The sequence below is a fragment of the Archocentrus centrarchus genome, chromosome 17, assembly GCF_007364275.1.
Source record: "Archocentrus centrarchus isolate MPI-CPG fArcCen1 chromosome 17, fArcCen1, whole genome shotgun sequence".
Lineage (NCBI taxonomy): Eukaryota > Metazoa > Chordata > Actinopteri > Cichliformes > Cichlidae > Archocentrus > Archocentrus centrarchus.
Window position 1 is genome coordinate 17996959 of NC_044362.1, and position 27583 is coordinate 18024541.

A 27583-nucleotide genomic window follows, 5' to 3' on the forward strand; every position below is an offset into this window, starting at 1 on the left:
TGTGTGTGTGCGTGCGTGCGTGTGTCACTTTAGCCCCAGAACATCTTCCCAGTTCTGCACAGACTCAGCCCGCTCTCTTGTAGCAGCTTATAATGATGGCGCTCTGCCTTGCAACTGTGACACGTCTGGCTCCACAGGACCCATCTGTAATGTGGTTGGAGGACAGTGTCCCTGCAGGCCGCACGTCATTGGGCGGCAGTGCACTAAATGCGCTACGGGATACTATGGATTTCCCTACTGCAGACGTGAGTCAATACTTACGTTTGAGCTGTAGTTCTTTGTAACACTACTTTTTTCTGATGTCTCAGGATCATCCACGCTTTGTTACTCTCAAACCATAACTTGCACCAATTTTTGACCTCATTACGTGCTTTTCTTTCTGTAGCATGTGACTGTGGCCGCCGACTATGTGACGAAGTGACCGGGCGCTGTATCTGCCCTCCTCAGACAGTCAAACCAGCCTGTGACGTGTGTCAGAATCAGACTTTCAGCTACCACCCTTTGCTGGGCTGTGAGAACTGTGCGTGCTCTCCAAATGGCATAAATGCAAATGCAGGGCCTCAGTGTGACAGCATTACTGGTCAGTGCAGGTGAGATAAAACCTACATGGATCACACACTGCTAGGGTGACCGGGTCCCAAAAAAAATATACCTGTTGCAGTCGCTATGTTTGTGTGGGACATGTTAGCAATGCTGGGAGGTCCTCTGAAACGTTCGAATCCAGCTTAAAAATAAAAATACAATAAACCGTGCAGGTTATTAGATTTGCATTTAGCATGTAAAGGCTAAATAAATGTAGTAGGAATGGATCCATATTTTTTATCATATTTACCAAAATCTGCAAAGCCTGTGACTTTTTGGTGACTTATTGCTCTGATGGGCATATCATTAGACAGGCTAACCTCCACTTGAATGTTATAAAAAGTTTCTCTACTTTCTTCACATGCTTTGAGTCAAAGCCAGATTTGAAAATGTGTCCATCTTGCAAAGCCAGTCAAAATGTGGGACACTGTCTCAGTATGTGGGACTTGGGGACAAGGGATAAAAATGCTGTGCAGTCCCACATAAAGAAGTACATCTGGTCAGTTATGTTACATCTGCAAAAAGCTCTAGGGGTGAGGGGAGTGACATAGCACTGGATGGAGGAACATGAGGAGGCTGTTTAGGGTGGTTTGAAAAGCTTTATTGCCAAGATGTTAACAGAAGGAAACGTAAACTTAATTTCAGAGAGAACCAGGACGAGCACAACGCACGAAACAACCCTAACTTAAAATAAAACCCCATCAACTAATTAAGTTGGTTAACAAAAAGATTACAAACCTACACCTCTCTGACAACCCAGGAAAACAGGAGAAAAAGGTGACTACCAAAAGAAGAGGGCAGCTCTCCCCTACAAGCTTCCTCTGGGAACTATAACAGAAGCCAGATGGAAAGCAAAGGACAAATCAATAAAGGTTAACAATTTAAAAAAAAAAAAAAAAAAAGCTAAACAACAATCCCTGGGCTTGGAAAACAGCTTCTGTCACCTGAGCAACCTGCTAAAACTAATGTTTTGGACCATGTTTCACAATTCTGTGAGCGCTTGCACCATCTCGTTCAGCAGCACTGGAAGCCCTTTCATCTGTTCAGACCACCATGAAGCAGCATTATGATAAAAAGGCAATACCTAGATCTTTCAAGATAGGTGTTCAGGTTCTGCTTTTTCTTCCAGCTCCCAGTTCTGCTCTCTCTGCTTATTTTTTATGTAGTTCAAAAGAAAGTGAGACACAGATTATGCACTTAAAACCCCTGACAGGAAATGTCAGTCTCGTTCGTGTCATCTTAACATGCTTAAGATATATCATGCAAGAGATCAACGCTCTACTGAGCTCGCAGTTGAGTCTGCTGTGCCTCGTCCACCTGTGTTACACGAACAAACGATGTCCTCCCGGGCATCAATTTTACTGGTCACCTCCCCCCGTGGGGGAGGATGGTGTGGAGCATGATGGTGCTGAACTACATGAACTGCATGATACGGACCTCCAATGTGCTAGACTGCTGAATTCAGGGGTACTATTAACCCTGTAAACACATCTTTCTCACTTATCTGGTGATTCTAAACTGGCTGTTGGTGTAAGTGGAAGCTTGAAGGCGACCTGTCCAGGATGTACTCTGCTTCTTGCCTCAAGAGAGCTGGGATAGGTTCCTGCCTCCCTGCAACCCTAGATTGGATAAGTGGAATAAAAGTGGATGTATATAATTAATTATCTCTTCTTAATTGTGTGATTGTGTAATTTCTCTATTAAACAGCTGTGCCTGTAATAGCTGTCCCTTGCCAATACCAATCTTTCATGCACTAATTCTTGAGTGGTGGGAAAAAAAAAGACTGGAATGTGACCTGCAATTTCCAACAGCAGATATGAAGCATGACAGCAATGTGATTAATGAGATGTTACTTTTGCAGATGCATCAGTATATTAGGCAAACGTTGGTACGGGTTTATATCATGAGTGTGTGACAAAGAGCCTAATTTATTCTTTGAAGATTTCTTTATTTTTCTGCCTAACAGGACAAAAAATAAATAATTAAAATCAAAAACAGCATGAGGATGAATTGTTATTTTAAACACTGGCGTTGGCCTTGAGTGACTGTCCAGTCGTGCTGATGTATACGTTTTCCTTTCTGTTAAGGTGATTAGATTCTTAAGGAGCATGATAACATCAGACAGCTTCTGGTCTGCCCCGCATGCACTGTGAAACAGCAGACCTAGTCCAAACATATAGCCAACAAAACAAAACAAAAACTATGTACAGCGATGAAAAGAACAAGCAGTCTGATGGATAACCTGTCTCATTCTTGCTTTAATCTCCAAATCAAATCAGCGGAAGAACTGTGACAAGTTTTTAAAAGATACTTGAAGCCACTTGCCTACAATTTACCTTGAATAACTGCATAAATGCAGCTGTGAGAATTTAAAACTATTCACAGGATTCTTGTAAAGGCATCCACGCCTTACTGTTAGTGCATGAAACCTGCACAGTACTGTGTTTTCAATCTCATAGAAATGAGCAATTAGCCGTGCGAGCTGTTGGGAGACAATTTCTGTATTCCAAATGTACTGAAAATCTTTCCTAGCAATCATATGTGTGTGTGTGTACTTTTGACACAGTTGCAAGCCCAGAACTGGAGGGAGGCAGTGTGATCGCTGTGCTACAGGTTATTATCGCTTCCCTGACTGTGTGCCCTGTGACTGTAATCAAGGTGGAGTTACATCTAACGTGTGTGACCCAGACACAGGAAGGTGCCTCTGCAAGGTGGGTTCAATAGATGATATTTCTTATTTAAGAACTCCCTGTTTCTTTGTCTGACTTTCTCTTTGTAACTGCCGCCACGTTTGCAGAGAAATGTTGCTGGGGTCAGGTGCAATACTTGTCGAGAAAGTTCCTTCCATTTTGACCCCTCGAACCCTCACGGCTGTACCGGCTGCTTCTGCTTGGGAGCCACTGACCAGTGTCAGAGCTCCAGCAAACGCAGGGGGAAGGTGTGTTGGCATTTCTTGCTCCTGCATGTCTATGAATGCCTTTGGAGGTGTTATGCCTGCAGTGCTTTTTGGGTCATAGAAGTTATGTGGTGAACAGTGGTTTTTTAATAAAAGCTCCTGTTCTTCACAAAGGGACCCACAGTGGTAAATGCACACCATGCAGTGGGGGTTTAACTGTGGCCTGGTTGCAGTAAGGATACAGAATGCCTCTACTGCATGAACCCACTGACCCATCCACCCGTGTACTGTGCAAAGTCCTTACTGCAAGCTTGTCTTGGAAGTGGTTATTAACTTTGCTAATCTGGTTTTCAGTTTAGGAGGCCATCAGTCTGTGTTTCTATTTTACTAATGCTAATTTTACAAACACTACCATCAAAAATATCTGGGATAGCACAGTTTTAGAAATGATTATTTATATTTCTCTGTTATTAGTTTGTTGATATGTGGGGCTGGCGTTTGGAAAGTCCCGACAGAGAGGAGGTTACTTCTGTGCTGAACACAGCCAGTAACACAGTGGTGGCAGATATCCAGGAACTCTCTCCTGCAGTTCAAACCCTACACTGGGTGGCACCACCGTCCTACCTGGGAGACAGGGTGAGTCAGTGGAGACATCACGGCAGTGAGAATGTTGTTTATTGTGAATATTTGATGATTTTTAAATATAGAAATTTCCAGAATAATTGTTCTATACTTAGTTTATTGAAAAATAAAGCTATTGCAGTTGCTGTGCATTTATAAAGTTTTGCAGAGAATGATTATAGTTGATATTTCAGGTGTGTTCACATTTTTGCACCTTCCAGGTCAAATTTCCAGGTGTAGATTAAATTTTAATTCATAAGTCAAATCTTTGTACGACTTTTACTTTACTTGGGAATTCAAAGGCCATATCATAGCTGAAAAATCACAAGCTGAACTATTACTTCGTAACTGAGAAGGATCTTGGTTGAATATACACCACCGTCTCCTTTAGGCTAATCTTCAAATTAACTCACAGAAGTTTCTGTCCTTTTTTAGGTTTCATCTTACGGTGGTTTCCTCACTTACCAGTCCAAATCATTCGGGATTCCCAGCGAGGGGATGACTCCGTTCGACAGAAGACCTGATGTTGTCCTGACTGTGCGTAATGTTAGTAGTTTTCACTCTTTATTTGTTACAGTGGCAGCTTATTTATCAATGTTATTATTTTCCCCTTAGGGTCATGATATGACTCTGGTCCACATGTCTCCACAAACTCCGCTTCCAGACAGACTCTATCAAGGCAGAGTACAGCTCTTGGAGGTAATGTCAGCCACACAATGTGAAACAAAAGTTTCACATTGTGTGAAATGGATTAATGGCTCCTGTAGGCGTTTTTTTTATTGCCAGTTAAACGATGTGTTTGTTTAAAGTTTAGATTTTGAACTAAAAGTGGAGACATTGGAAAACTTACAAAATGTCTGAAATGGAGTAATAAAAAAAATTTATAGTGCTCTACCATTAGTTAAACTTTTTGTTTATGATAGTATTAATATATCCTGCAATGCGTAATGAAGTGTTAAACAAACAGATAAAGCATATAGTATAATGCACTCCTATTTTATAATCTATTAAATCTTTCTTAATACGTACTGATTTCTCAGGATAAGACCTTAAACTTTGTGTTGTTTGCAGGGAAACTGGCGACACGCTTTCACCAACAGGCCTGTGTCCAGAGAGGAACTGATGATGGTCTTGGCTGGTCTGGTGGGCCTGAGGATCCGTGCTCTGTACTTCACCCAGAGCCAGCGACTCAGCTTGGGTGAGGTGGGCCTAGAAGGGGCCACAACCTCAGGGACTGGAGGTCCAAGTAACATAGTGGAGAAGTGTTCCTGCCCCTCTCAGTATACTGGTGACTCCTGTGAGGTGAGTTTGTAGCTAACCAAATATATTTATATGGAGAAAAGTATTGGGCCACATCCCTTAATCCTTTTTTAAAGTGCTTAAGTCACCTGTGCTCTGCTGACTCAATAACTACAGAGTTCCAAACCTCCTCTTGCATTAACATCAGCACAAAAAATGTGCGCCTGGAGTTTAATGGCATGGATTAATGGATTAATGTGTAGGTGGCCCAGAACTTTTGTCCATATAGCATATATGTTAATCTTGTATTCTCCTAAATAAAATCAAATCATTAGTAACTTTAAGTAGTTTGTATTTCAGTTCAGTTGATTTCAAAGTCAGTTTTCTTGTATCAGTTTAGTTTTTATTGTTTATAAATATCTGGTCAATGAGCTCATTCAGAAGAATCTCTTGTCAGAATCAATTTACACACAGTGATCGCCTAATGGGTCTTTGCCCAAATTCTGCTCAAGGTCAGGGTCGCGTTTGCTGTTTTATGGGCACTCCCACCATATAACCTTAATAAATTCTTGCTCCTGATATGCTGACTGTTAGTTAATTGAAATCATTTAGCAAAGTCATTAATATCATTCAATTCAATTTTATTTATATAGCACCAAATCACAACAAACAGTCGCCTCAAGGTGCTTCATATTGTACAGTAATGATAAAGATAAATGATTAATGATAAAGAAAGAAAACCAAGAAACACCAAATGATGTGATAGCTTGAAATATGGCATTACCACCCATATTGCATACCAGTTGTATCCCGCTAGATGGTGATGATCATGGAGGGGGGGTGGTCCTACTGATTTACTCCAACATTAGGAAAGCACGACTGTGACTTTCCTATCATCATTATGATAACATGAGTAATATGATCCACACAATGACATACATTGAATATTCACACTCAAGGGTTGGGGGATTATTATTATTTTTAATTTTTTTAACAGATTTAAGAGGCTAGAGAGATTAAAAACAAGCAACGTGGAACAATGCGTTGACTGAAGAGCTGGGCCTCCTTTCATTTTTTTCAGGCTGTCTTGACATGCCTGAACCAAGAACCACACCTTTTACCTAGTGGAAAAATGTATCAGCTGAGTTACTGGTGGTTGGTGGAATTTGCCGGAAAATACCATCCGGAGAGCTGCGCAGCAAAATTATGTAGCCCTGGGGTGGGTTCTGTGGCGCAATCATGCAGACATAATATTTGTGATTATAAAACTATAATCACTGGCATGGTTACAGCACAGAGAGATGTAGAAGGGAAAGCTTTACTTGAATGGGAAGGGGGCTGAGTTGATCCAGTGTTTGATGTAGTGTTTGTGCTTCCCAAACCTGATTTGTATGCAGTTTTCCACCCAGAAGCAGATTAAAAATGATGAGAGCAACCATTAATTAAAGGGGAGTTTTTCTATGAAAAAGAGAACATATATTATTAGAAAAAGGGGGGGGGGGGGGGGGGGGGGGGGCGCTTCATGTTTTTAGATGTGTTGCTTGTTTGTTGTAGGGATGTTGCCATAGATCTGATTATCCTCCTGTGTGTGCACGTGCATGAGTCGCCATCTTATTGGTTCATAGGAAGTTGATTACATGTGCCCAGTGGCTATATCACAACGCGCCTTGCCTTGACACATGAGGTGTGGCACTTGGCAACATAGCGTTACTCATAAACCTGAGTGATTTTGCCTTAGAGCACCAAATATGTGCGTGTGTCTGTAAGTATAGCCGACACACCTAGTTGTGTCTGCTGTGCGTGTAAGGCGTGTGATTCAGGTGTGAGTTTCTTGCCTGTGCTGTCTATTAATGTCTAACTAGCCGCTCAGTCATATTTTCTTGCACAAAGCCCATTATACATCACACACACACATGCAGAGAATACTTCTAAATGTTATACACTGTTGGATCTTTTACTTGCTTTTCAAGCAAAGGCTTTATCACCACACCCTTTTAGCTTTAAAGTAAACACCACAGCATTTACAATAGTGTGATTTTTCTTTCTTTCTGTCAACACAGTTGAGTTCCTTTGTGGGTATTTACATCCTGCACCCACTTCACTGTGAAAATCTGTCTTGAGTCATTCTGTCTGTGTGTATGAGAGCAGGAAAAGCACAGACATAGCGTGCAAGCACTTGCATGTGTGTTCTTGCGTCTGCAAACACTCAGGCTGAGCTGAGAGACTGAGTCAGGTACATGGGTGTGTCCTTTCTGCGCCCAGGCGGGTGAATGTGAGCATGTCCATTTAAGAGGCTGAGGCACAGGAGAGTGCCGCGTTATTGCACACAGACTAAACTCTGGGAATGTCAGATACCTGTATGGATAGACATTGGCGTAGAAGGGTTTTGCTCCAGACCCTGATATACTGGACTTTTATTGGACTTTGCTGCGCTGGCCACAGGCCCTTTGAGAATGGGGAGCGCTCCCGCCACCCCAGGAATCATGACAGATGGGCTCAGAGGATACAGTACCCTAATCTTCATGATCATGGAACTCAGAGGATAGAGTATCCATCAATTAATGACCAAGGCACCCAAGGGGTACGCCACCCCTCAGTGCGTGACAGAGGACAGACGGTTCAATATCCTTCTCTTGATGACAGTAGTGCCAGTTCTCAGATTCAGGTAAAATTGACAGAGGATGTGATGTATGTAATTTTTACCTTTACTCTGAATTACACCCTGTCAAGTGGATCGTTAGTGGCTGGAGGACTGTTATCTCCGAACGCAAAGGGCATGCTAACAGTTAATCGTTAATCGGGTGAATTCAGGAGAAGTTAATTTCTCTCTGAATTTTCACACCGCCTGACACCAAACAGAGATACAGTCATCTGCTGTGATAATGAATTTGCAATGTAGTCTCTCAGCTAAGATGCAGGCATAATATGTATTGAACTGAACGTTTTTTACATGCTATCTTACAAAGGTGGATAATATAGTATGAAACCATGGAAGACAAAGGTTTTTTGTTTGTTTGTTTGTTTTTTTTACATTTTTACTGTTAATAATTGTTGTTACACGGTAATGAGCACTGCTATTTCATTATCAGGATTTTAGAACAATCTTTTATAAGAATTGACTTGATTGACCAAAAATGCCTGCCTTCCCCTCATATTGTTTAATTTATTTATCAGTATAGCATTAGATACTCTATGATGTTGTGTTTTAATGATATTAGACATAACACACTTCATCTACAAATATATTGCCCAAGTCTTTTATAATAATTGTTTTTTGAATGTAAAATAGCTTTAGACGTGCACTGAAACCGTACAAGTTATATTAGTAATTAAGCTGCTATCTCTGGCGGGGTAATCATGTCTCTGTATTTGGGCTTTTCTTTTTCAGAAATGTGCTCCTGGTTACTATAGAGATGGCAGTAGTCCTTACCTGGGCCGCTGTGTGCCCTGTGAGTGTAACGGTCTCTCTGATGAGTGTGAAGAGAGCACAGGGAGGTGCCTGGTAAGAAATACACTTGACTCACAACCCCTGTTATGAGCTCATAACCACTGGTACGCAGACAACAACACAGACGAACAACCGAGGATGACTCCTTCAGCCTAGCCGCATCAATTGTGATGCACAGTTTAGTCAGAGTCCGGACCCTCTCACCTTCAGGGCACATCTGTTGGCACGTTTTTATCGCACAACCCTGCCTCCTTTCAGGCAGTGCTGTGTTCTTTATAATTACCATCAAATTAATGATTTTCTCTCACTTATTCTCCATACAAGGATTTGCCTTAATGCATTTCCTAATCTCAGCTCTGTCGTGTTATTGTTATGCAATACACTCAAGACCGGGCTTGTACATGCAATGCGTGCCTGGATGCGCACATTTAAAGCTGAAAGCCAAACGGACACAACGACCTGAAATCCCTTCTGAGTACATCAAACACATTGCTGATGGTTCTGGCAGAAGCATGTTTTCTCTCTTACCCCTTAGATGTTTGCATTTCTGTTCCAGTGTAATAAAAAGGCTTGTAGCTGTACAGTCGCATGCATGTCAAAGGCTAGCTGCAGTGCGCACAGATTTATTTTTTACACTCTCGTCTATCCATTATTTAGCTCTTACACCTTCATTATGCCCTGTTTTACTTTGCTTTTGCTTTAATGATTACATTATGTGTTTTTCAGAACTGTCAGTACAACACAGCTGGGGACCGTTGTGAGCGCTGCAAAGAAGGTTACTATGGAGACGCAGCTCTCAGGACGTGCAGAGCGTGCCCGTGCCCATTCACCGCTGTCACAAAGAAGTGGGTGAAGAAAAGAAAAATCAAACACTGAACTGCTGTATGGTAATTAAATAGGAACGTGTATGTTGTGACTAAAATTCTAATCTCCTTATGGATCTGCAGTTTTGCAGTAGGTTGCAGAGAGGTGTATGGAGACATCCAGTGTATATGCAGAACAGGCTACACTGGCAGTAGGTGTGAGAGGTGAGTGTCTGCGTAGACTGAGCAGGCTGTTGGACCATGTAATTGTGTGCAGCTTGAAACACTACTGGATTATTTCTAATTTGTCTCCTTATTCTTTGTTTTTTTTTTTTTTAAATTCTCTTTCCCATAGATGTGCTCCTGGTTATTATGGTGATCCACTGGTACCAGGAGGAAGCTGTCGCCCCTGTAATTGTGTCGGCAATGGCAACAGCTGCGATCCCAGGACTGGAGGTCAGTTTGTGGACCCTAATTAAAATTCGAAAAATGTTTTGCTTCACAGATGGATTGTGATACACATTAGTTCATTTCAGGCTTAATGTTTTAACGGTGCTGTTTTAATTTTTTTTTCCAGTCTGCAAGAATGCGCTGGAACCAGGAGACACAAACACCGATGACCACTGTCAAGGTGACTTAAAAGAAAGAACTGAGGCCTTATGGTGTGACATGTTATTTACATTAAATAGAGCTGACTGATTCTTTGCTAATCATATCCTCTTGTGCATTTCAGAATGTGATAATTGTGCCCAGACTTTACTGGATGACATGGAGCAGCTGGATGATGAGCTGGGAAAGATCAAGGCTCGTCTGGACAATGCCACTGCCAGTTCCTCTTCTCTGGATAGGCTGAAGAAGCTGGAGAAGGCTTTGTCAGACACCAAGGTAACACATCAGTGTACCGTAGCCCCGCACTCTAACTCTGCAGGTTATGGTGACTTGTGACGCAATGGAGAGGGCCATTGGATTGTTTAGAATTTGTCCTTTGGACACATAGTACACATACACACAAACGGTGTGGTACGGGATGGGAATATGGTGAGATATGAAGTGTGTTCTGTATCAACATAAGTTAAAGATAGCACCAGTGAATACCAATGTTCCTCCCCTCTGTCATGATCGCTGTGGCAGGCAGGAAAAGGCGAACCCCAAACGCAGGACTCGAAAACAGTGAAAATGAACTTAATGTCCTTTGTTGAAATGAGGACCAACAAACAAATAAATAAACCAGGCTGAAGCCAGAACTAAAACTAAGGGACGGAGAAACACACAGCCGGTACATAAACAACGACATGTGAAAGAACAGAAGAAAACCGAGGGCTTAAATACACATTAGGTAATCAGGGCAAGAGGAAACAGCAGGGCACAGCAGGTGAAGCAAATGAAACCTATAACAGGGGAAGCAAAACTAAACACAAAGCACGGGGAACACAAGACTGTCAAAATAAAACAGGAAGTGACTAAACAAGGTACACGCAGACTTGACACGGGGAACTGGCACACAGACACTGGACAGAGACGCAGACCTGACACAGGGAAACACGAGGGACTAGAAATAAACTGAGGAATACAAAACAGAACTAATAAACATAATCAGAGAAATAACTGAAACAGAACCAAGAGAACACAAAACACTGGGCCACCGGCCCAGGACCATGACACCCTCACAATCTCTGTTCCCTTTGTATATTCACAAGACGCAAGTGAATCATTTTTAGAACAATCCTTATCAGCCTAAAGCTTTAGTACACAATCTACCACGTCAAAATCCGACCTGATCCCCCTAAAATTACATTTTTTCTACCGTGACTTTTGCAGGATCTTGTGAACAAATTCAGATCTGCAGTCAACAAACAAATATCCAGAGTGGACCAGCTGAAAGAGGACACGGACACTCTTGCAGATGACATTAGTTCCCTCAAGGGCAAGGTATAAAATGTTTAATATATTATTAATATTCTTGCATGTGCAGGAAATGTGTGCAAATGTGTTGGTATGTATTTTTTATTTAGGCTGACAAGAGGGCTTCTGATGCTGACAAGGCAGTGGCTGATGCTGACAGAACCCACAAGAGAGCCCGTGAATTGGACTCAGAGATTCAGAAGCTGCTCAAGAACATCATAGGTAATGGGAAACTTAAGTTTCCTTGGAAGCCCAACTCTGTCCCTTTTCTTGGCAATGGCAGACTTTGCCCTCCCACTCACGCCTTCAGTGTGTTTACAACTGGTTCACTAGTCTCTATGATTTTGCTTTGTATAGTCATTTTGTGTGTGTGTGGTTTTATTTGCTTGAAGCTCTACTGGATGAACTTGTGAATCAAGATGGCAGGGGCGACACGCCCAGTGGAAACTTGGCGAAAATGCTGGAGGAGGCTCAGGGCATGGTGGACGAGATGGAAAACAAGAATTTCACTCCCCAGAAGACAGCTGCTGAGAAAGAAAGAGATGAAGCCAAGAAATGTACGACACTCAGAAAATCCACCACCTCATTATCAGTACTGATGTGCTTGCCCAATGCAGAAATGGTTAAACAATAACGACAGATAACATTTCCAGTAACCTTATTATTTACTTTCTAATATTCAGTGCTGGACTACATCAAAGGTAATGTAAGTAAGCAGTGTGACCAAAACGAGGCTGCAGCGGGTGCGCTTCGAGGCCATCTGGAGGATTACGAAGCCAAGCTGAAGGAGCTGGACAAGGCCTTGAAAGATGCGGTCGACTTACTGAAAAAAGCCAATGCTCAGAATGGCCTTAATGCTGAGACAATCGGAGATATGCAGGTAACAAAAAAAATAAGGCATTATAAATTATATTATATAAGGCATTATAAATATAAGGCATTATGTCAACACATTATAGAGTGACTCACATTGCGCTTGTGATACTTTTTAATGCAGTAGAGATAGTCTCTGTCTAATTGAATTAATTCATTTGTTCCACACAGAAACGCATTAAAGACTTAAAAAATGAGAGGAAGACAGTTGAGGACCAGATGGCCTTGGCGGAGAATGAGCTGCAGAAAACAGAAGATCTGGTGAAAATGCTTTCGGACAATAAAACGGTACATTGGAAAAAATCTATATTTTTCTTTTTACCTCGAGTGTACTGAGTTTTTACAGACTCTCATATCTTGTATTTACCTGATTGACAATGTGAGCCAAAATATTTTCAACCGTGCAGCTGTCTCTCAATAAATCACCTCATCCCTTATCCTGCACCAGCAGGCTGTCAGGTTGTGACATGCCATACACTCAGATCTTGAAGAGTGTTTTTGCTTGTTGTGTTCTGGGGGGAGGTCAAAGATGTTTTGTGATATTGTGACTTTACTTGCACCCGTTCACCCATCCCTTCTCCTCTGTAGGAGTATGAACAGCTGGCAGCACAGCTGGATGGTGCCAAGACAGATTTGACCAAGAAAGTGAATGAGATTTCTAAGGCAGTGGCTCAGAAGGACATTGTGGAGGCTGCAGAAGACCATGCTAAAAACCTTCAAAAGATAGCAAAGGATCTTGAGGAGTACGTAACCCAGATGTTTAATGGAAGTTTTTAGTGACATAGAGTCACCCTTTAAGTTTTTATTAAATCTCTCTGTGTCTGGGTTATTTTCTTTCCATGTTATCTTGTATTAATAGTGCTGTGAAGAATGCAAGTGGACGTACTGAGGTGCGTGATGCGAAAGATGCTATTGAGGCCTACAAGAACATCACAGATGCCATAAATGCTGCTGAGGCAGCTGCTAAGGAAGCCAAAGATGCTGCAGACAACGCCTTTGATGTATGTGCATATATCTGACATGAAGTAAATTCAGTATTAGACAGAATATTAAAATAAGTATGGAGTCACTTAAACAGATGTGTTTTTTTCTTCATTTAGAATGTAAGAAACCAGAATCTCGCACAAAGAGCAAAAGAGCTGAAGGACCACGGCAATGAGCTACAGACGGCCGCAGAGAATGCAGAGGAAGACCTAAAGGGTATTTAGTCATCTTCTTAACCTATTATGTTTAAAATAACCCAAAAGCACAGATGCTAATTGTTGGTTTGCACAAACAGACACTGCCACCAGCCTCACTGATGTAAATAAGCGCCTTAAAGATGCCAAGAATAAGAAGAAAACTCTTGAGAAAGACCTCCTTGATGCACAAAAACAGTTAAATGACATCAAAAGAGGTAATGTAATGCAAGTCACATGGGTATAGGATTAATATTAAACTGATTTATGGCTGTATCATTCTTAACTATTTTTGCTTTCGAATTTTGTATTCCCCAACAGATGACATTGGAGCTATGATTGATTCGGCCAAGCAGAAGGCAGCTTCGGCCAATCAAACAGCCAGTAACACGATGGACAGACTCAGTGAAATCAGAAAGGAAATTAATAAGATCAGTGTCTCTCCTGGCAGCGCTAACCTAGGCGGTATATTGGATAATGTCAACCAGTCAGGTGAGATTTTGAGAATTTGCTTTCAGGCACAGCCAGAAATACTTTTCTTTTTCCTTTTTCTCCAGTTTTTAATATTGACTAAGTTGCTGCATTTTAAAAAAAATGTTTATACTTTGTTTTCTCTCACCTTCTTGTATTTTCAGTTACAAATTTGCTAGAAACCATTTCAACTCTGGATGATAAGATCTCAGCGGTAGAGAACCTGACCTCACAGGTCTCGCCTATTAGCAACATATCTGAAAACATCAAGATGCTCAAAGATCTCATTGAACAAGCCAGGGATGCAGCTAACATGGTCAGGTCCTATTCTATAAACACAGCCATACATGCATGTATCCATGCCTTTCAAGCAGAGTGAAACAAACCTGTGTCCCAGCAGGGTTCAATTTCCTTTTTTTTTTTTTTACATCTTTTCTATAGATTGCAATCCCTATGATGTTCCAAGGCAGTGGTTACGTGGAGCTTCATCCACCAAAAAATCTGGACGATCTGAAAGCCTACACAGCGATATCTCTGATGCTACAGAGACCTGAAGGTCGGGGAGATGGAAAACGCAGACGCAGACAGGCGGAAGAAAATGACATGTTTGTGTTATATCTTGGCAACAGAGATGTAAGTAATCCCAACTGCGTAAGAGTATTTTAAAATAGTGATATTTTAATTTTACACTGTGGATTAACAACCTGTGTCTTGCAGTCTTCAAAGAACTACATAGGTATGGTTTTGAGGAGCAATGAGTTGTATGGTGTGTACAAGCTCAATGGAGCTGAGTACACAATGAAAACGGGAGCCATCACTAAATCTAAGAATGAGCCTGCAATATTTGATAGAGTGGACCTAAACAGGTAAACTGACATTTTCCTTCCACTTTATCCACTGTTAGTTACTACACAACTCTGTCAGCCTTTTAATGGCAAAACAATATTGTAGATGTGATTAAAACAAGGACATGCTTTTCTCTTTTATGATTCAGAATTTACCAGGATGCAGAATTGATCCTTACCAAAGGTACAGACTCATCGGCTGTACCAACTAAGATAGGCAACCAAGGACAAGAGTCCGAGAATCTCCTGGATGTCAGTCCCAATGATATTGTTTTCTATGTTGGAGGCTACCCTGCCAACTTCACTGTAAGCGTCAAGGAAATATGAACTATACTGCTACTTATCAGTTTTGAAGCAGCATGGTTTTTAATTCATGCCTTTCTCTGTTTTGTTCCTCATCAGCCTCCAGTTTCTCTCAGATACCCCAAATACAAGGGCTGCATTGAAATTTCCTCCGTTAATAACAAAGACCTCAGTCTCTATAATTTCAAAAGAAGACAGAATATTAATGAAGCGACTCCATGCAAGCGGTAGGACATATGATGATTAGTGTTGTGTGTAGCTAAACACTAGATAGTGAGTCTTCTTCTATCATGACATTTTATTTTGTGACATTATTATTCAACTTATAACTTATCAAGACATATTTTGTCTTGGTTCTTTTTGGTGATTTGGCACGATTGATTTAAAAATGTCTTTCCCACCCCTCTTATATTTTTGCAGCGATTTATTGAAACGTGCAAACATACATGGAAATACATTATATAGGCATAAACAAAGTTTGTATAATTCTTACAAGCTTGAAAGGCAGTGTTTGGTATGACCATCCTTTATTCTTCAACACAGCCTGAACTCTCTTAGGCTTTGTAATTTCTTTAAGTCCTCATTTGGAATAGTTCTCCAGGGTTTCTGAAGGACATTCAAAGCTTTCTATTAAGAACGTGAAATACAACTAATTTTTTAAAAAGTTGCCTGTTATGTGTAGACACAACACTGCTTCGTCCCATCCATCCATTCTCTTCTGCTAATCCTGTTAAGGGTCATGGGGGGGCTGGAGCCTATCCCAGCTGACGTAGGCTGAGAGGCAGGGTATACCCTGTACAGGCTGCCAGCCTGTCACAGGGCCAACACAGATAGACAGATGATTTAGAGTAGCTAATTAACCTAACCCCGGTAACTGCATGTCTTTGGACTGTGGGAGGAAACCGGAGTACCTGGAGGAAACCCACGCAGACACGGGAAGAACATGCAAACTCCACACAGAGACAGGCCCGGGCCAAGATGGAATCGAACCCAGACCATCTAGATATTATTCTAATTGTGAGGCAGCAGTAATAACCACCGTGCTGCCCTGAACTGAAAATTAGTTAAAGAATTAGCCAAAGAAAAACTTTGAAAGAATTTCAGAAAGCCTGGAGAACTGCTGCTGAAGACCACTTTAAAAATAACCATTAAATCATGGCTCTTTGGAAGCAAAATATAATGAAATGAGGGGTGGCTCAAGACTTTTGCACATTACTGTATGTGTAACTATGTTCTAACTATGCTCTTAGTTTTATGTAGTTACTTTTAATCAGTGTAAAACTGTTGATAGGATAGACAAATACATGGCATTAAGTTTAGTAATGATTAGTAACTGTCTGACTCATGCTCCATTCCAGGTATGTTAAACCACTCGATTCAGACTTCTTTGAAGGCACCGGCTTTGGCAGAGTGATTGTGAATAAGACACAACTAAGCTCCCTTACTATGAATATGTACATTAATACTCGTACAGAAAATGGCCTACTCTTATATGTGCGAAAGGAGGTAAATTCTGTTCATGTGACACTTCAAAAATGTATAAATATCTCAATGCATCGCACATGAAAAGATATACGCTGCTTACAAGATCTTACTTTCTCTGTCTCACAGAACGACTACTTCATTGTCACCATAGAGAAGGGTGTTTATTATATATATAGTTCTTTTCTTCAAACACCTGCTACCAATAATCAAAAAGTTTTCCCAGTAAGATTCTTTTTTTTTTTTTTAACTCACATTCTTAAGGATAATAACTGTTACATGTCTATTTCTGTTCAAAGAACCTGACTGAATTTTGTTGCTCTTTTCTCTCTTCAGACATTAGACTGGACTGATGTGAAAGTCATTTTAAGAGCAAAGAAAGACTTCCTGGTGTATGTGGAAGGTTCACCGGTTGTTAAATTCCCAGCCAATTTTGACATGCAAACTGGTTTTGACATCTATATCGGTGGTGCACCTCTAGACTTGAGAGAAAGGTGTGTGTATGCGCCATTCTGCACATCAGTGTGTTGTGAAATAGTCTTGTTTTCCCACTTTATAGAAAATAATGTTTTTTTGTGTGTTTGTTTCCTGTAAAGACATAACATCACCATGCGGCCATTCAGAGGATGCTTGAAGAATCTGAAGCTAGAAGGAACTTCTATACCTTTTGATGAAAGCGTGGGCACCAGTAAAGGTTGTTTCACGGATACCCTGGTATGAAGTCATCCTTGACATCTCTAGAAAGTTAAAAGCATTCTGCCCAAATCACAGCAGGTTTCATGTATCAACTTCTGTGTAAATCGATGTCTGTTTATTGTGTTGCAGCGTTCACGTAAAGCAGAGTTCACTTTGGGGAGCACTCTCTTAGCTGACCTTGCAGGCTTTACTCTGGATAACGACATGACTGTCTCCCTTGGATTCAAGAGCACAGAGAATGAAGGTCTCATTTTGCGGAACAAGCAGCAGGTTAGGCTTCACTCCTATTTTTGACATCTGTTGCAACTATGATGTTTGAGACCAGCTTTTTTTTCAGGCAGATATATATTGGTTATATTTAGGAATGCATCCTTTTCCTATTTGTCAGGCTAACGGGATTGATCTTGGAATGGAAAATGGCTACGTGACTCTCAGTTTCAATGGGAAGATATGGAAATCTAACAAACAATATCATGATGGGCACTGGCATTACGTGACTGTGACAAAAAGAAGTGGAGGGTATGAAGGGAGCATTGAGTTCCCATTCATGATGAATGAACTAGTTATGCTTTTATACTGAGTGACGTTAGGGTGTGGTTTTGACTAAAGCTAACGTGTACAAAAACATTTTCCAGGATTGAGATGATTATTGATGATGAAGATAAAGGTCAGGAGCAGAGCAGCGGTGGCTCCATACCCGACACAAGTGGCTCTCTAGTCCTGGGAAATGAGAATTTCAAAGGCTGCATTTCCAACCTCTACACGAGACGGTACATTTTCCTCATTTTGTATAATTTTGAAATACTTTAACAATTATGAAGCCAAACTGTGACTGTCAGGTTTTTTTTCTAATGGATTCCTCATATTTTTCATCTGTAATTTACTGATTCCAGGTCAGACAATTTATACAAACCTGAAGACCTCAGCAAGTTCAAGGCTTCTGGAGACGTCTCTCTGGATTACTGTTCTGCTTTCACTCCTGTTCAACTGATGCTGGACCACAACTCTAAGAGGGTGAGAGATTGTTTTACATACACACGCGCACTCTTATTCATTTTAATAAGTTAGTTGTATTACCGATACTAATATTGCTTTTCTGAACAAGTGGGAAAACCATGCATAACCCATATGTGATAGCAAAAATGTGACTTTATTAAAACGTGAATTATGATTTCTCTCCATAGAAGTAAGTTATACCAAGTTTTTTTTAATAACTTTAAATGTCCCTACCTTGTTGACGATGTTTACAATATATTTTGCTGCCTCATTTCCAGAGATGAAGAAGAAGGAGACCTGCTGATGCTGACAAGAATCTAATATTGATTGAAAAACTGCCTTTGCACAGTGCCGTGTAGTTCATGCACCAGCTCATTCATCTCCAGTGTACTTTAATAAAAAAAAACAAACTTGCATGAATGTTTCAGTAACCATAATAATTACAAAATGTATTGTATTTCATCAAAGTTGCTACTTTATTTAAGTATCTACAAATATGTTAATAACAACCTTGAAATTGTTTCATGTCTCTTCTCTTTCTTCCATGTAACACTCTAATAATCATTCACAAGCATGTTCCCACTAACTCACTGACACACAATAACGCCTTGATGGAAATTGCATCCACACTTATCGGTCTATTCTGCCACGATACGAGAATTTTTGTAGAAAAAAAAAATTAATCTTCTGCCTACATAATCTTTTTACAATATTAAAGTACAGTATATACCTGTGGAAAGTGAGGTACACCAAAAGGGGTTATAGGATAAAGTGGTGATCAAAATGCTTCAACAGCTTCTTTTGACTTTTACACTGATAATATCCAATAAACACAACAGGAATTCATCTGAATTTTGCAATAGTTTCTGGCAAACTCTCTTGCTTAGCTGTTAAAGTTCATGTATTTATTTATTTTTTGTATTTGACATAAGGCCAAATCATATATTTCAAACTTTGTTTAAAACACATACCAAACATAAACACTGGCTGATGTGGAACAGCTAAGCCCTGTAACATTTTGTGTGAGCACAAATAAAAATGATTTGACATAAATTTGGGTACAGAAATATAAAGAAGAAGTATAGAAACATATCCTGAGTTGAAATGAGAATATCTGTTTGGGCTCACCATGATATATGTAGACTTTACTCTTTACGTGTGATTTACGTTCTTCAAAGTCATGAACCTTGCATAATTTCTTGTAATCGCAAATACCCTTGCATTCTCATCATCTTTATGAAGAATTGTTTGGGGGTTTTTTTTGTTTGGAGCAATTCATTCTCCGAAAACCTTCAACCTACAATTATTTTATTGAGTAATACTGAATGGGTTTACCATGCAGGATCATAATCAACTAACACTACACCCTAGACTTCATTTAAAACAAACAAAAAAGAGACAACAAAAAGTCCAAATATTGAAGACATTGTGCTCTGAAAACAAGTCATGGTCCACGGGGTATTCATATTCCATAATTATCCTACTGTTTAAGATGATCTTGTGTAAGCTGGCCCCTATCCATTACTTAGTTGCATCATATCAAGCCCCCTCAGCCACAATAGCTTTCACACTCTCTGCAACTCAAGCAATCCTCGGTTATTCTTGAATGTATGCCACACTGAAATCACTCGAAACACTGGCAAGCTCCTGCTTTTTTGCATGCTGATGCTGAACAGTTTAAGAAGCACGACTCAAACACACGTGTGTGTGTGTGTGTGTGTGTGTGTGTGTGTGTGTGTGTGTGTGTGTGTGTGTGTGTGTGTGTGTGTGTGTGTATAAACAGAAAGGTTGTGGGAGTTATGCTACTACATAGAAGATAATGTGTTCAATCAAACCCCAAATATAACCGCCATATCGCTGCTGTAATTACACCGCTTAGCATCAACAGCGTCGTGCAAGAAGGATCAAAGCCAGAGTCGAGGGTTTCCGAGCTGTTTCCCAGTGTGTTGAGTTTATGCTCTGCATCACAGCAGAAGCCAAACATGAATGAGTAAGGCTGTTCAGACAGATTCATGTAGAGTTCAACCGATTAGTCGATGGACACAAAGTGAATCGACAACAATTATAATAATTGATTAAACAAACAGATTATCAAACAAGCATTACAACAATTAGGCTTACTGCTTCCAGTTTGCTGGTGCTCTTAAACTGTAATTATAAGCTGATAATGTGGGTGTATTAAACATTTTAGGTGGACTCAATACTAAATCTTGGAGCTTTTTCAGTATTTTCTGGCATTTTATAGACCAAACGATTGACTAAATAATTTAAGAAACGCAGCTAATTAATGGATAAAAGTAATAGATGAAAGTAATAGTTGTCTTGATTCACTAAATTTCACACCTATGGGTGAAACATGACCTGTGGAATCACTTGGTTCACTTTCCTTACTGACATAATAAAGAATATGTGCAATATTTTTATGTGCACTATGAGTGTTTTCATTTTTTTCCACTTCTTGTGCCATCACTGACAGAGTGGAAGCAATAATCCAGAGACTTAACCGAAGAATTGTGAGCTGCTAAGGGGCCAACTTGTGCTGAGTGTTTCTGTTGTGTTTGTGTTGTTTTAGGATAATGTGAAACCTGTGAGCAATGAGAGTGTGTCACCCTGTGCATTACCAGCCCTGGATCAACATGCTTATCGCCTTGGAGGGACTGTTAGCAGGCTGAGCTACAGTCTTCCTCTGCAGGTCCTACAACCCAGGTAAGTCATCAGTCTTACCCACAATCGTGTGTGTGTGTGTGTGTATATATAAAGTGGAAGGATAAGAAATATATAGTGCGCTTGTTTGACTTTATAAGCAGTATTTTTTCTTGGTTATCCACAGACCCCATTTCTCTCTCGAAGTCAGGACTCGTTCTCATGAAGGCATGCTGTTCTTCGCTGCAACCAGAGGAGGGCAATCTCATCTTGCTTTATACATGTCCAAGGGCAGGATCAGGCTGTCCGTGGGCAAACAGAAGATCTTCAACCGGGAAAAGTACAATGATGGAAAGTGGCACACGGTCAGTCCATCTCACACACAAGCATTCAAACATCTGTATAATTGCTATGACTGGCTGCCACTGAATCCCTCAGTTCACACTGATGACTGAAGCGAAACACTTTATGTCTATAGATCATGTTCAGTTTGGAGAAGAAGAAATTCCGTCTGGTTGTAGATGGGATTAGAGCTCAAGATGGTCAGCTGACTAATGCTGAGCTATCGTCCATGAAGCAGCATTTCCTGTCCCCTGTCTACCTGGGCAGTACCCCACATTATCTTCATAAAGAGTTAAAGGTTAAAAAAAAAAAGACAAATTTAACGCTACTAATTTCATTTTAGTGTCTTTATTTATTTTTAACCACCTTGTGTTTTTACTTTCAGTCGAAGGGCCTTCCAAAGCAAAGTGTATCTGGCTGTATGCGCAATTTTAAGATGAATGGCGCGCTAATGTCAAATCCAACCACGAATCACGGTGCTGGCCCCTGCTTCGAGGGACAGACACAAAGAGGGGCTTACTTCTCAGGGGATGGGGCACATGTCGTTGTCAGTGAGTACATCTCTCACATAGTTTGATAATACTGCACAGCTCTACTTTTAAAGTTCATTACACTGAGGAACACTGTCACCATTTTTTTTTTTTTTATATTGTAATATCAGCTTAGATCATCCTTTTGAAGACACAAATAATACATTTGTTACTTGTCAGTTCCTTCTTCCCCCACATTGTTTACACTCACACTCTAAGTGTTTTATTTTTGGTTTGTATTTTCTGCATTTCAGATGATTCCTTTGTTGTGGGTTCCACCTTTGAGCTGCTGTTTAATATTCGTCCACGGAGCCTGACGGGACTCCTGCTTCATGTAGGTGTGCACAGCAAGACTCAAAATGGACCGGCGATGGGTCACTATCTCACTATTTATATGCTCAGAGGAGAGGTGAGACCAAATATCTGTTTGTTCTTTACCATATTAGTTTTGTTAAGCTCAAAGGTGCTTGGTAGTAGAACAGCGGTCTCATGCTTCTTTTTGGCACTTTCTTATCTTATTAATGAAATATTTGTCTTTTCTCCTGTGTAATGAACATAAATGATGTTTGTGATTTCTGCACAGCACGCAGAAACAGACACTAAATTCATATCAGACCTAAATTCATACGTGTGATTAAAAACATTGGGTTTGGACATGCTCCTGTTTGTAGGTGGTAGCACAAGTCAACAATGGAAATGGAGAATTCATGGTGTCAGTGAAACCAAAAGCTTCTCTATGTGATGGAGTATTCCATAAAATTTCAGGTAAAACACTATTAACATGAAATTGTCATTAAGACTTGGCAAACAAATATACTTGATATGCACTGATGAACAAAATATTTGATATTATTGATTTGTTTAGTTATCAAGAGGAAAAATGTTGTGCAATTGTACGTGGATACAATGGACAATTACAAGATTGGACCACCATTTTTCACTATACCTTTGACCAAAGACCCACTGTATGTGGGTGGCATTCCTGGTGAGTATAAATAATCTAATTTGAGTAATAGAGTAGTCTTTTTAGTTTTGTTTAAGTCAAGCTTATTCACATATTTGAATTAAACTATATTTATAAACTCACAGGCCACTTTATTAGATACACCTTTCTAGTATTAGGTTGGACCCCCTTTCGCCTTCAGAACTGCATTAATTCTTTGTGGCAGAGAATCAACGAGGTGCTGGAAACATTCCTCAGAGATTTTGGTCCATATTGACATGATAGCATTGCACAGTTGATGCAGATTTGTCAGCTGCACACCCATGACGTGAATCCCCAATTCCACCACATCCTAATGGTGCTCAATTGCATTCGTGACGTTCAGAGGGGTCATTTGAGTACAGAACATTGTCATGTTCAAGAAACCAGTTTGAGATGATTTAAGCTTTGTGACATGGCACGCTATTCTGCTGGAAGCAGCAGTCAGAGGATGGGTACACTGTGGCCATAAAAGGATGGAAATGGTCAGCAACAGTACTCAGGTAGGGGTGTGGTGCTTAAACAGTGCTGGATACTACAGGGCCCAAAGTGTTCCAGAAGAATATCCCCCACACCACTGCACCACCACCATTACCAGCCTGAACTGTTGGTACAAGGCACAATGGATCCATGCTTTCATGTTGTTTATGCCAAATTCTGACCCTACCATCTGAATGCCCTAGCAGAAATCAGAACTCATCAGACTAGGCAACATTTTTTCAGTCTTCTTGTCAAATTTTGGTCAGCCCATACAAACTGTAACCTCAGTTTCCTGTTCTTAGCTGACAGGATGGGCACCTTTTGTGGTCTTCTACTGTTGTAGCCCATCTGCTTCAAGGTTCGACATGCTCTGCCTTCTTGTATCTTTTGTCTATCAGTGCCTTTCTCACTGACTGGATAGTTACACTTTTTCAGACCATTCTCTGTAAACCCTAAAGATGGCTATGTGGGAAAATCCCAGCAGATCAGCAGGTTCTGAAATATTCAGACCAGCTCGTCTGTCGCCAACATGCCACATTTAAATTCACTAAATCACCTTTCTTCTCCATTCTGATGCTCGTTTGAACTTCAGTGGGTCATCTTGACCATCTCTGCATTCCTAAATGCAGAGATTTGCCATGTGATTGGCAGATAGATGACAGACGATTAGATATTTGCTTTAATGAGCAGCTGAACACGTGTACCTAATGAAGTAGCCAATGAGAGTATATTTACGATATATTGCTGGTATAATATACACCGGTATAGTCAAGATGTTTATTATGTGTCCCTTTAATAATAATAATAGAAAAAATAGATTGAAACAATGACATCACTCACCTGTATCTTTCTGCAGCAGCAATCTTAATGCAGCAGATTCTTCCTGTCACATCATCCTTTGTGGGATGCATCCAGGACATGAGGATCAACGGTGAGCCGGTCTCCTTCGAAAGGCCGTCAGGTGTGTTTGGTCCAATCAACCTCAAGGAGTGTCCAAGCTGAACAATAAACATCTCCTTGAACCATCAGTAAACAAACCCTGGGACCATGTCCACCACCAGCTATGTGCAATCTGTTACTCAGACAGAGAATGTGTTAGTATGTGAGAATGTGTGCATTAAGAGGAGTGTGTTTGAGCGTGAGTGTGTTTGGGTGAATGTATGTGAAAAATAAAGATATGAGCAGCAGCTTACAGGTTCATAATGTTTGCTGTTAAGTTAAACATTTCTATATTTATTTTGTGTAAATTCATGTATTGCGTCACCAATAATGAATGCAGATTGTGACAGCTGTAATATCGTCTCCTCTGTTGGTCCATTCGGTCTGTATTGACTATCAAATACTACTGAATATGCTTGCGAGTGGTCAGGGCTGCATTAAGGGCAACCCAGCACTTTACGAAAACAAGTAATGCCTTTTGTGATGGTGCTGCAAAAGAGATCAAGATTATTAACTGATGTTTTTGTTTTTTTTTGTTTGCTTGTTGGACTCAATAGCTTATCCTAAGAAAAATGATGTTTACACCTACGATTCTCAATTCATTGACATTTCAGGGGTTTCTCAGCTATTCTGTATTCATATCCACATGCCAGCATGCAGAGTTCTGCATTTTAACTGGTTTAAGAGACATGGACTTTGCACATGTTGTAAAACCACGTTTTTCTCCCCCAGTATTGTATTACTGTTCTGAGGTGATTTTCCATTTTGCATTCCCTTTGCATGACAATGTGGATATATATATCTTACAGTAGTTACACCGGATAAAAGCATGTACTAAATTTTGTTTCTATCAGTTAAATAACCAATATATGTAGTATAAGTTTCACAGATTTGGTCAGTCATGTTAGGGACCATTACAAAAGCAATATGACAGAAAAATATTTTCAGGTACTTTTAAAAAAAAACTGTTTCATTTCCTAAACTGTGTATTGATACCACACTTTGAATTATATTTTATCTCAATATGAAGAAAAATTCATGTTAAATTGGACACATTGTACATGCATTCCTGTCTTGTGACAACTGATTTGTAAACCATCATGTAACCTGTATGGTTAATATTCTTTATGAATATTTGTCTGTGCCATAAATAAATAATGAACTCGTGATCAAGGAAACAGTTTGGGAACTGTTAACTTTGACTCATTATAGTGCACACTAGACAACAAATGTGCAGTGCTGTGCAAAAGTCTTGAGCTACCTTTCACTTCTTTATATTTTGCTTCCAAGCAGCCAGACTTTCTTGTAATTTTTAAAGTGGTTTTGGGCAATAGTTCTCCAGGCTCCTGGCCGCTGTTTCACTCATTTTCAGTCTAGCCCTTGTACCTCACACTTTTCAGAGGAATCTTTTCCTGGTGTGCAGTGTGTCCTTAGAAAATTTAAGGAAACTGGACAAGTGGAGGACAAAAAAAAGTGGAAGGCCTAAAAAACTTTCTGCAGCAGATGAACAGTATCTTAAAGTCATGTCCTTAAGAAACAGAAATAAAATCCAGGAAAGACATAACACAGGACCCGAGAGATCCATCTGGCCCTTCAGTTGATCCATGTGCTGTTCGCTGAAGCCTCATCAGAAATGTCTCAGTGGAAGAATGTCAAGAAGCCATTCTCAAGGAAGGGAATCAGTGAGAAAAGGCTGAAATTTGCCAAATTATACAAGAACTGGACTGAAAATCAGTGGCAACAGATCTTGTGGACAGGTCTTATCCAGATTTTTTATTCAAATCATGAATATGTACAGAGGAGGTCAGAGAGAGATACAACAGTGAGTGTCTACAGCAGGGATCCTCACGTCCAGGCCTTGAGGGCTGGTGTCCTGCAGGTTTTAGATGTGTCTCTGCTTCAACACACCTGAGTCAAATATAGAAGTCATTAGCAGGACTCTGGAGAACTTGACTGCATACTGAGGAAGTAATTCAGCCATTTGGTTCAGGTGTGTTGGATCAGGGACACATCTAAAACCTGCAGGACACCAGCCCTCGAGGCCTGGCTGTGAGGATCCCTGGTCTACAGCCATCTGAGGCCACATTTCAGCCAGTGGTGTTGGGGATGTTGTCAAAACTGACAACAGAATTATGAACACAGAAAAGTGCCGTCAGACTTTGATCCACCATACAATATAACCAGGAAAGCATCTGATTGGCAACAACTTCAGCATGGCAATGATAACAAATACATTACCAATGCAGTAAAAGGATACCTGAATAGAAAAACACAATGGAACACTATCAGTCATGGATTGACTCCCCAGAGCTCGGACCTCAACATTAATGAAGCTTGACAGAACAAAAATCAACCAACATCCAAAGAAGTGTACAGATTGGCAGGTCTTCTGGGAGGCTACTGTCTGTTAGAGAAAGGTGGTTCTGGAGGACTATATAAGCAAATGTGTTGGGGATGTTACCGACACCAGGACTGTGATGTGCTACCCAAACCAGAAACACTGGCAAGATGCAGAGGTTCATTTGCTGCTGAAAGCAAAGGATGCTGCCGTCAGGTTTGGAGACACACAGACACTCAAGAAGGCCAGAAGCGAGCTGACTGCTGGCATAAAGAAGGCCAATCCAGGGACTCTTCTCCTCCCAGGATCTAAGTAGCATGTGGAAGGGCATTAAGTGCATCACAGACTATAACTCCAGAGATGCACAATACCCTATAGGGACCCCTCTCTTCCTGACACTCTCAACAGGTTCTATGTCTGCTTCGAGGACCCCATCACCCCCCTCCACCATCAGACTCAATCCACCACCTGGAGAAGAGCCCGTCAGTGTGACCCCAGTAGAGGTGAGGAGGATTCTACAGAGGATTAATCCTAGCAAAGCTGCTGGCCCAGACAACATCCCTGAGGAGGTGCTAAGGGACTGTGCAGACCACCTCTGTGGTGTTGACTGACATTTTCAACTCCTCCTTGATATAGGCAGCTGTCGCCACCTGCCTGAAGACCGCCACCATCATCCTGGTCCCTAAGAGCTCCACAGTGACAGGCCTGAATGACTATTGACCAGTAGCTCTCGCCCCGATAGTCATGAAGTGCTTTGAGAGACTGGTTATGGCCCACATCAAGGACACTGATGTCACTGTGGACCCACACCAATATGCATACTGGAAGAACCAGTCCACGGAGGATGCCATCTCCTCTGTGGTTCACACTGCCCTCACCTACCTGGAGTGTAAGGGCTCCTATGTCCGTATGCTCTTTGTGGACTTCACATCAGTCTTCAACACCATCATTCCACAGAACTTGGTGCACAAACTGTTCACACTTGGACTGAGCT

At 40.8% G+C, this 27583-nt stretch overlaps 1 protein-coding gene across 1 annotated transcript in view; it reads left to right on the top strand.

Annotated features, from left to right (window-relative positions):
* Positions 1-25363, top strand: part of LOC115795409 (laminin subunit alpha-3) — a 57569-nt gene extending 32206 nt beyond the window's left edge. The window contains exons 33-77 of the mRNA XM_030751300.1: positions 34-245; positions 386-590; positions 3149-3293; positions 3380-3520; positions 3953-4114; positions 4535-4636; positions 4715-4798; positions 5171-5401; positions 8727-8840; positions 9513-9631; positions 9734-9814; positions 9945-10045; positions 10167-10220; positions 10323-10474; positions 11408-11518; positions 11602-11713; positions 11884-12048; positions 12175-12371; positions 12536-12652; positions 12953-13107; positions 13224-13365; positions 13465-13564; positions 13644-13760; positions 13864-14034; positions 14178-14329; positions 14455-14646; positions 14731-14879; positions 15008-15164; positions 15261-15388; positions 16520-16667; positions 16773-16868; positions 16980-17137; positions 17240-17357; positions 17469-17609; positions 17728-17858; positions 17975-18109; positions 18233-18353; positions 20908-21041; positions 21166-21343; positions 21457-21618; positions 21706-21871; positions 22105-22259; positions 22522-22615; positions 22716-22835; positions 24172-25363. Of these exons, the coding sequence (XP_030607160.1) occupies positions 34-245; positions 386-590; positions 3149-3293; positions 3380-3520; positions 3953-4114; positions 4535-4636; positions 4715-4798; positions 5171-5401; positions 8727-8840; positions 9513-9631; positions 9734-9814; positions 9945-10045; positions 10167-10220; positions 10323-10474; positions 11408-11518; positions 11602-11713; positions 11884-12048; positions 12175-12371; positions 12536-12652; positions 12953-13107; positions 13224-13365; positions 13465-13564; positions 13644-13760; positions 13864-14034; positions 14178-14329; positions 14455-14646; positions 14731-14879; positions 15008-15164; positions 15261-15388; positions 16520-16667; positions 16773-16868; positions 16980-17137; positions 17240-17357; positions 17469-17609; positions 17728-17858; positions 17975-18109; positions 18233-18353; positions 20908-21041; positions 21166-21343; positions 21457-21618; positions 21706-21871; positions 22105-22259; positions 22522-22615; positions 22716-22835; positions 24172-24314 (6268 nt within the window). The 3' untranslated portion in view covers positions 24315-25363. The remainder of the gene's footprint in view (positions 1-33; positions 246-385; positions 591-3148; positions 3294-3379; positions 3521-3952; positions 4115-4534; positions 4637-4714; positions 4799-5170; positions 5402-8726; positions 8841-9512; positions 9632-9733; positions 9815-9944; positions 10046-10166; positions 10221-10322; positions 10475-11407; positions 11519-11601; positions 11714-11883; positions 12049-12174; positions 12372-12535; positions 12653-12952; positions 13108-13223; positions 13366-13464; positions 13565-13643; positions 13761-13863; positions 14035-14177; positions 14330-14454; positions 14647-14730; positions 14880-15007; positions 15165-15260; positions 15389-16519; positions 16668-16772; positions 16869-16979; positions 17138-17239; positions 17358-17468; positions 17610-17727; positions 17859-17974; positions 18110-18232; positions 18354-20907; positions 21042-21165; positions 21344-21456; positions 21619-21705; positions 21872-22104; positions 22260-22521; positions 22616-22715; positions 22836-24171) is intronic.
* The last annotated feature ends 2220 nt before the right edge of the window (positions 25364-27583 follow it).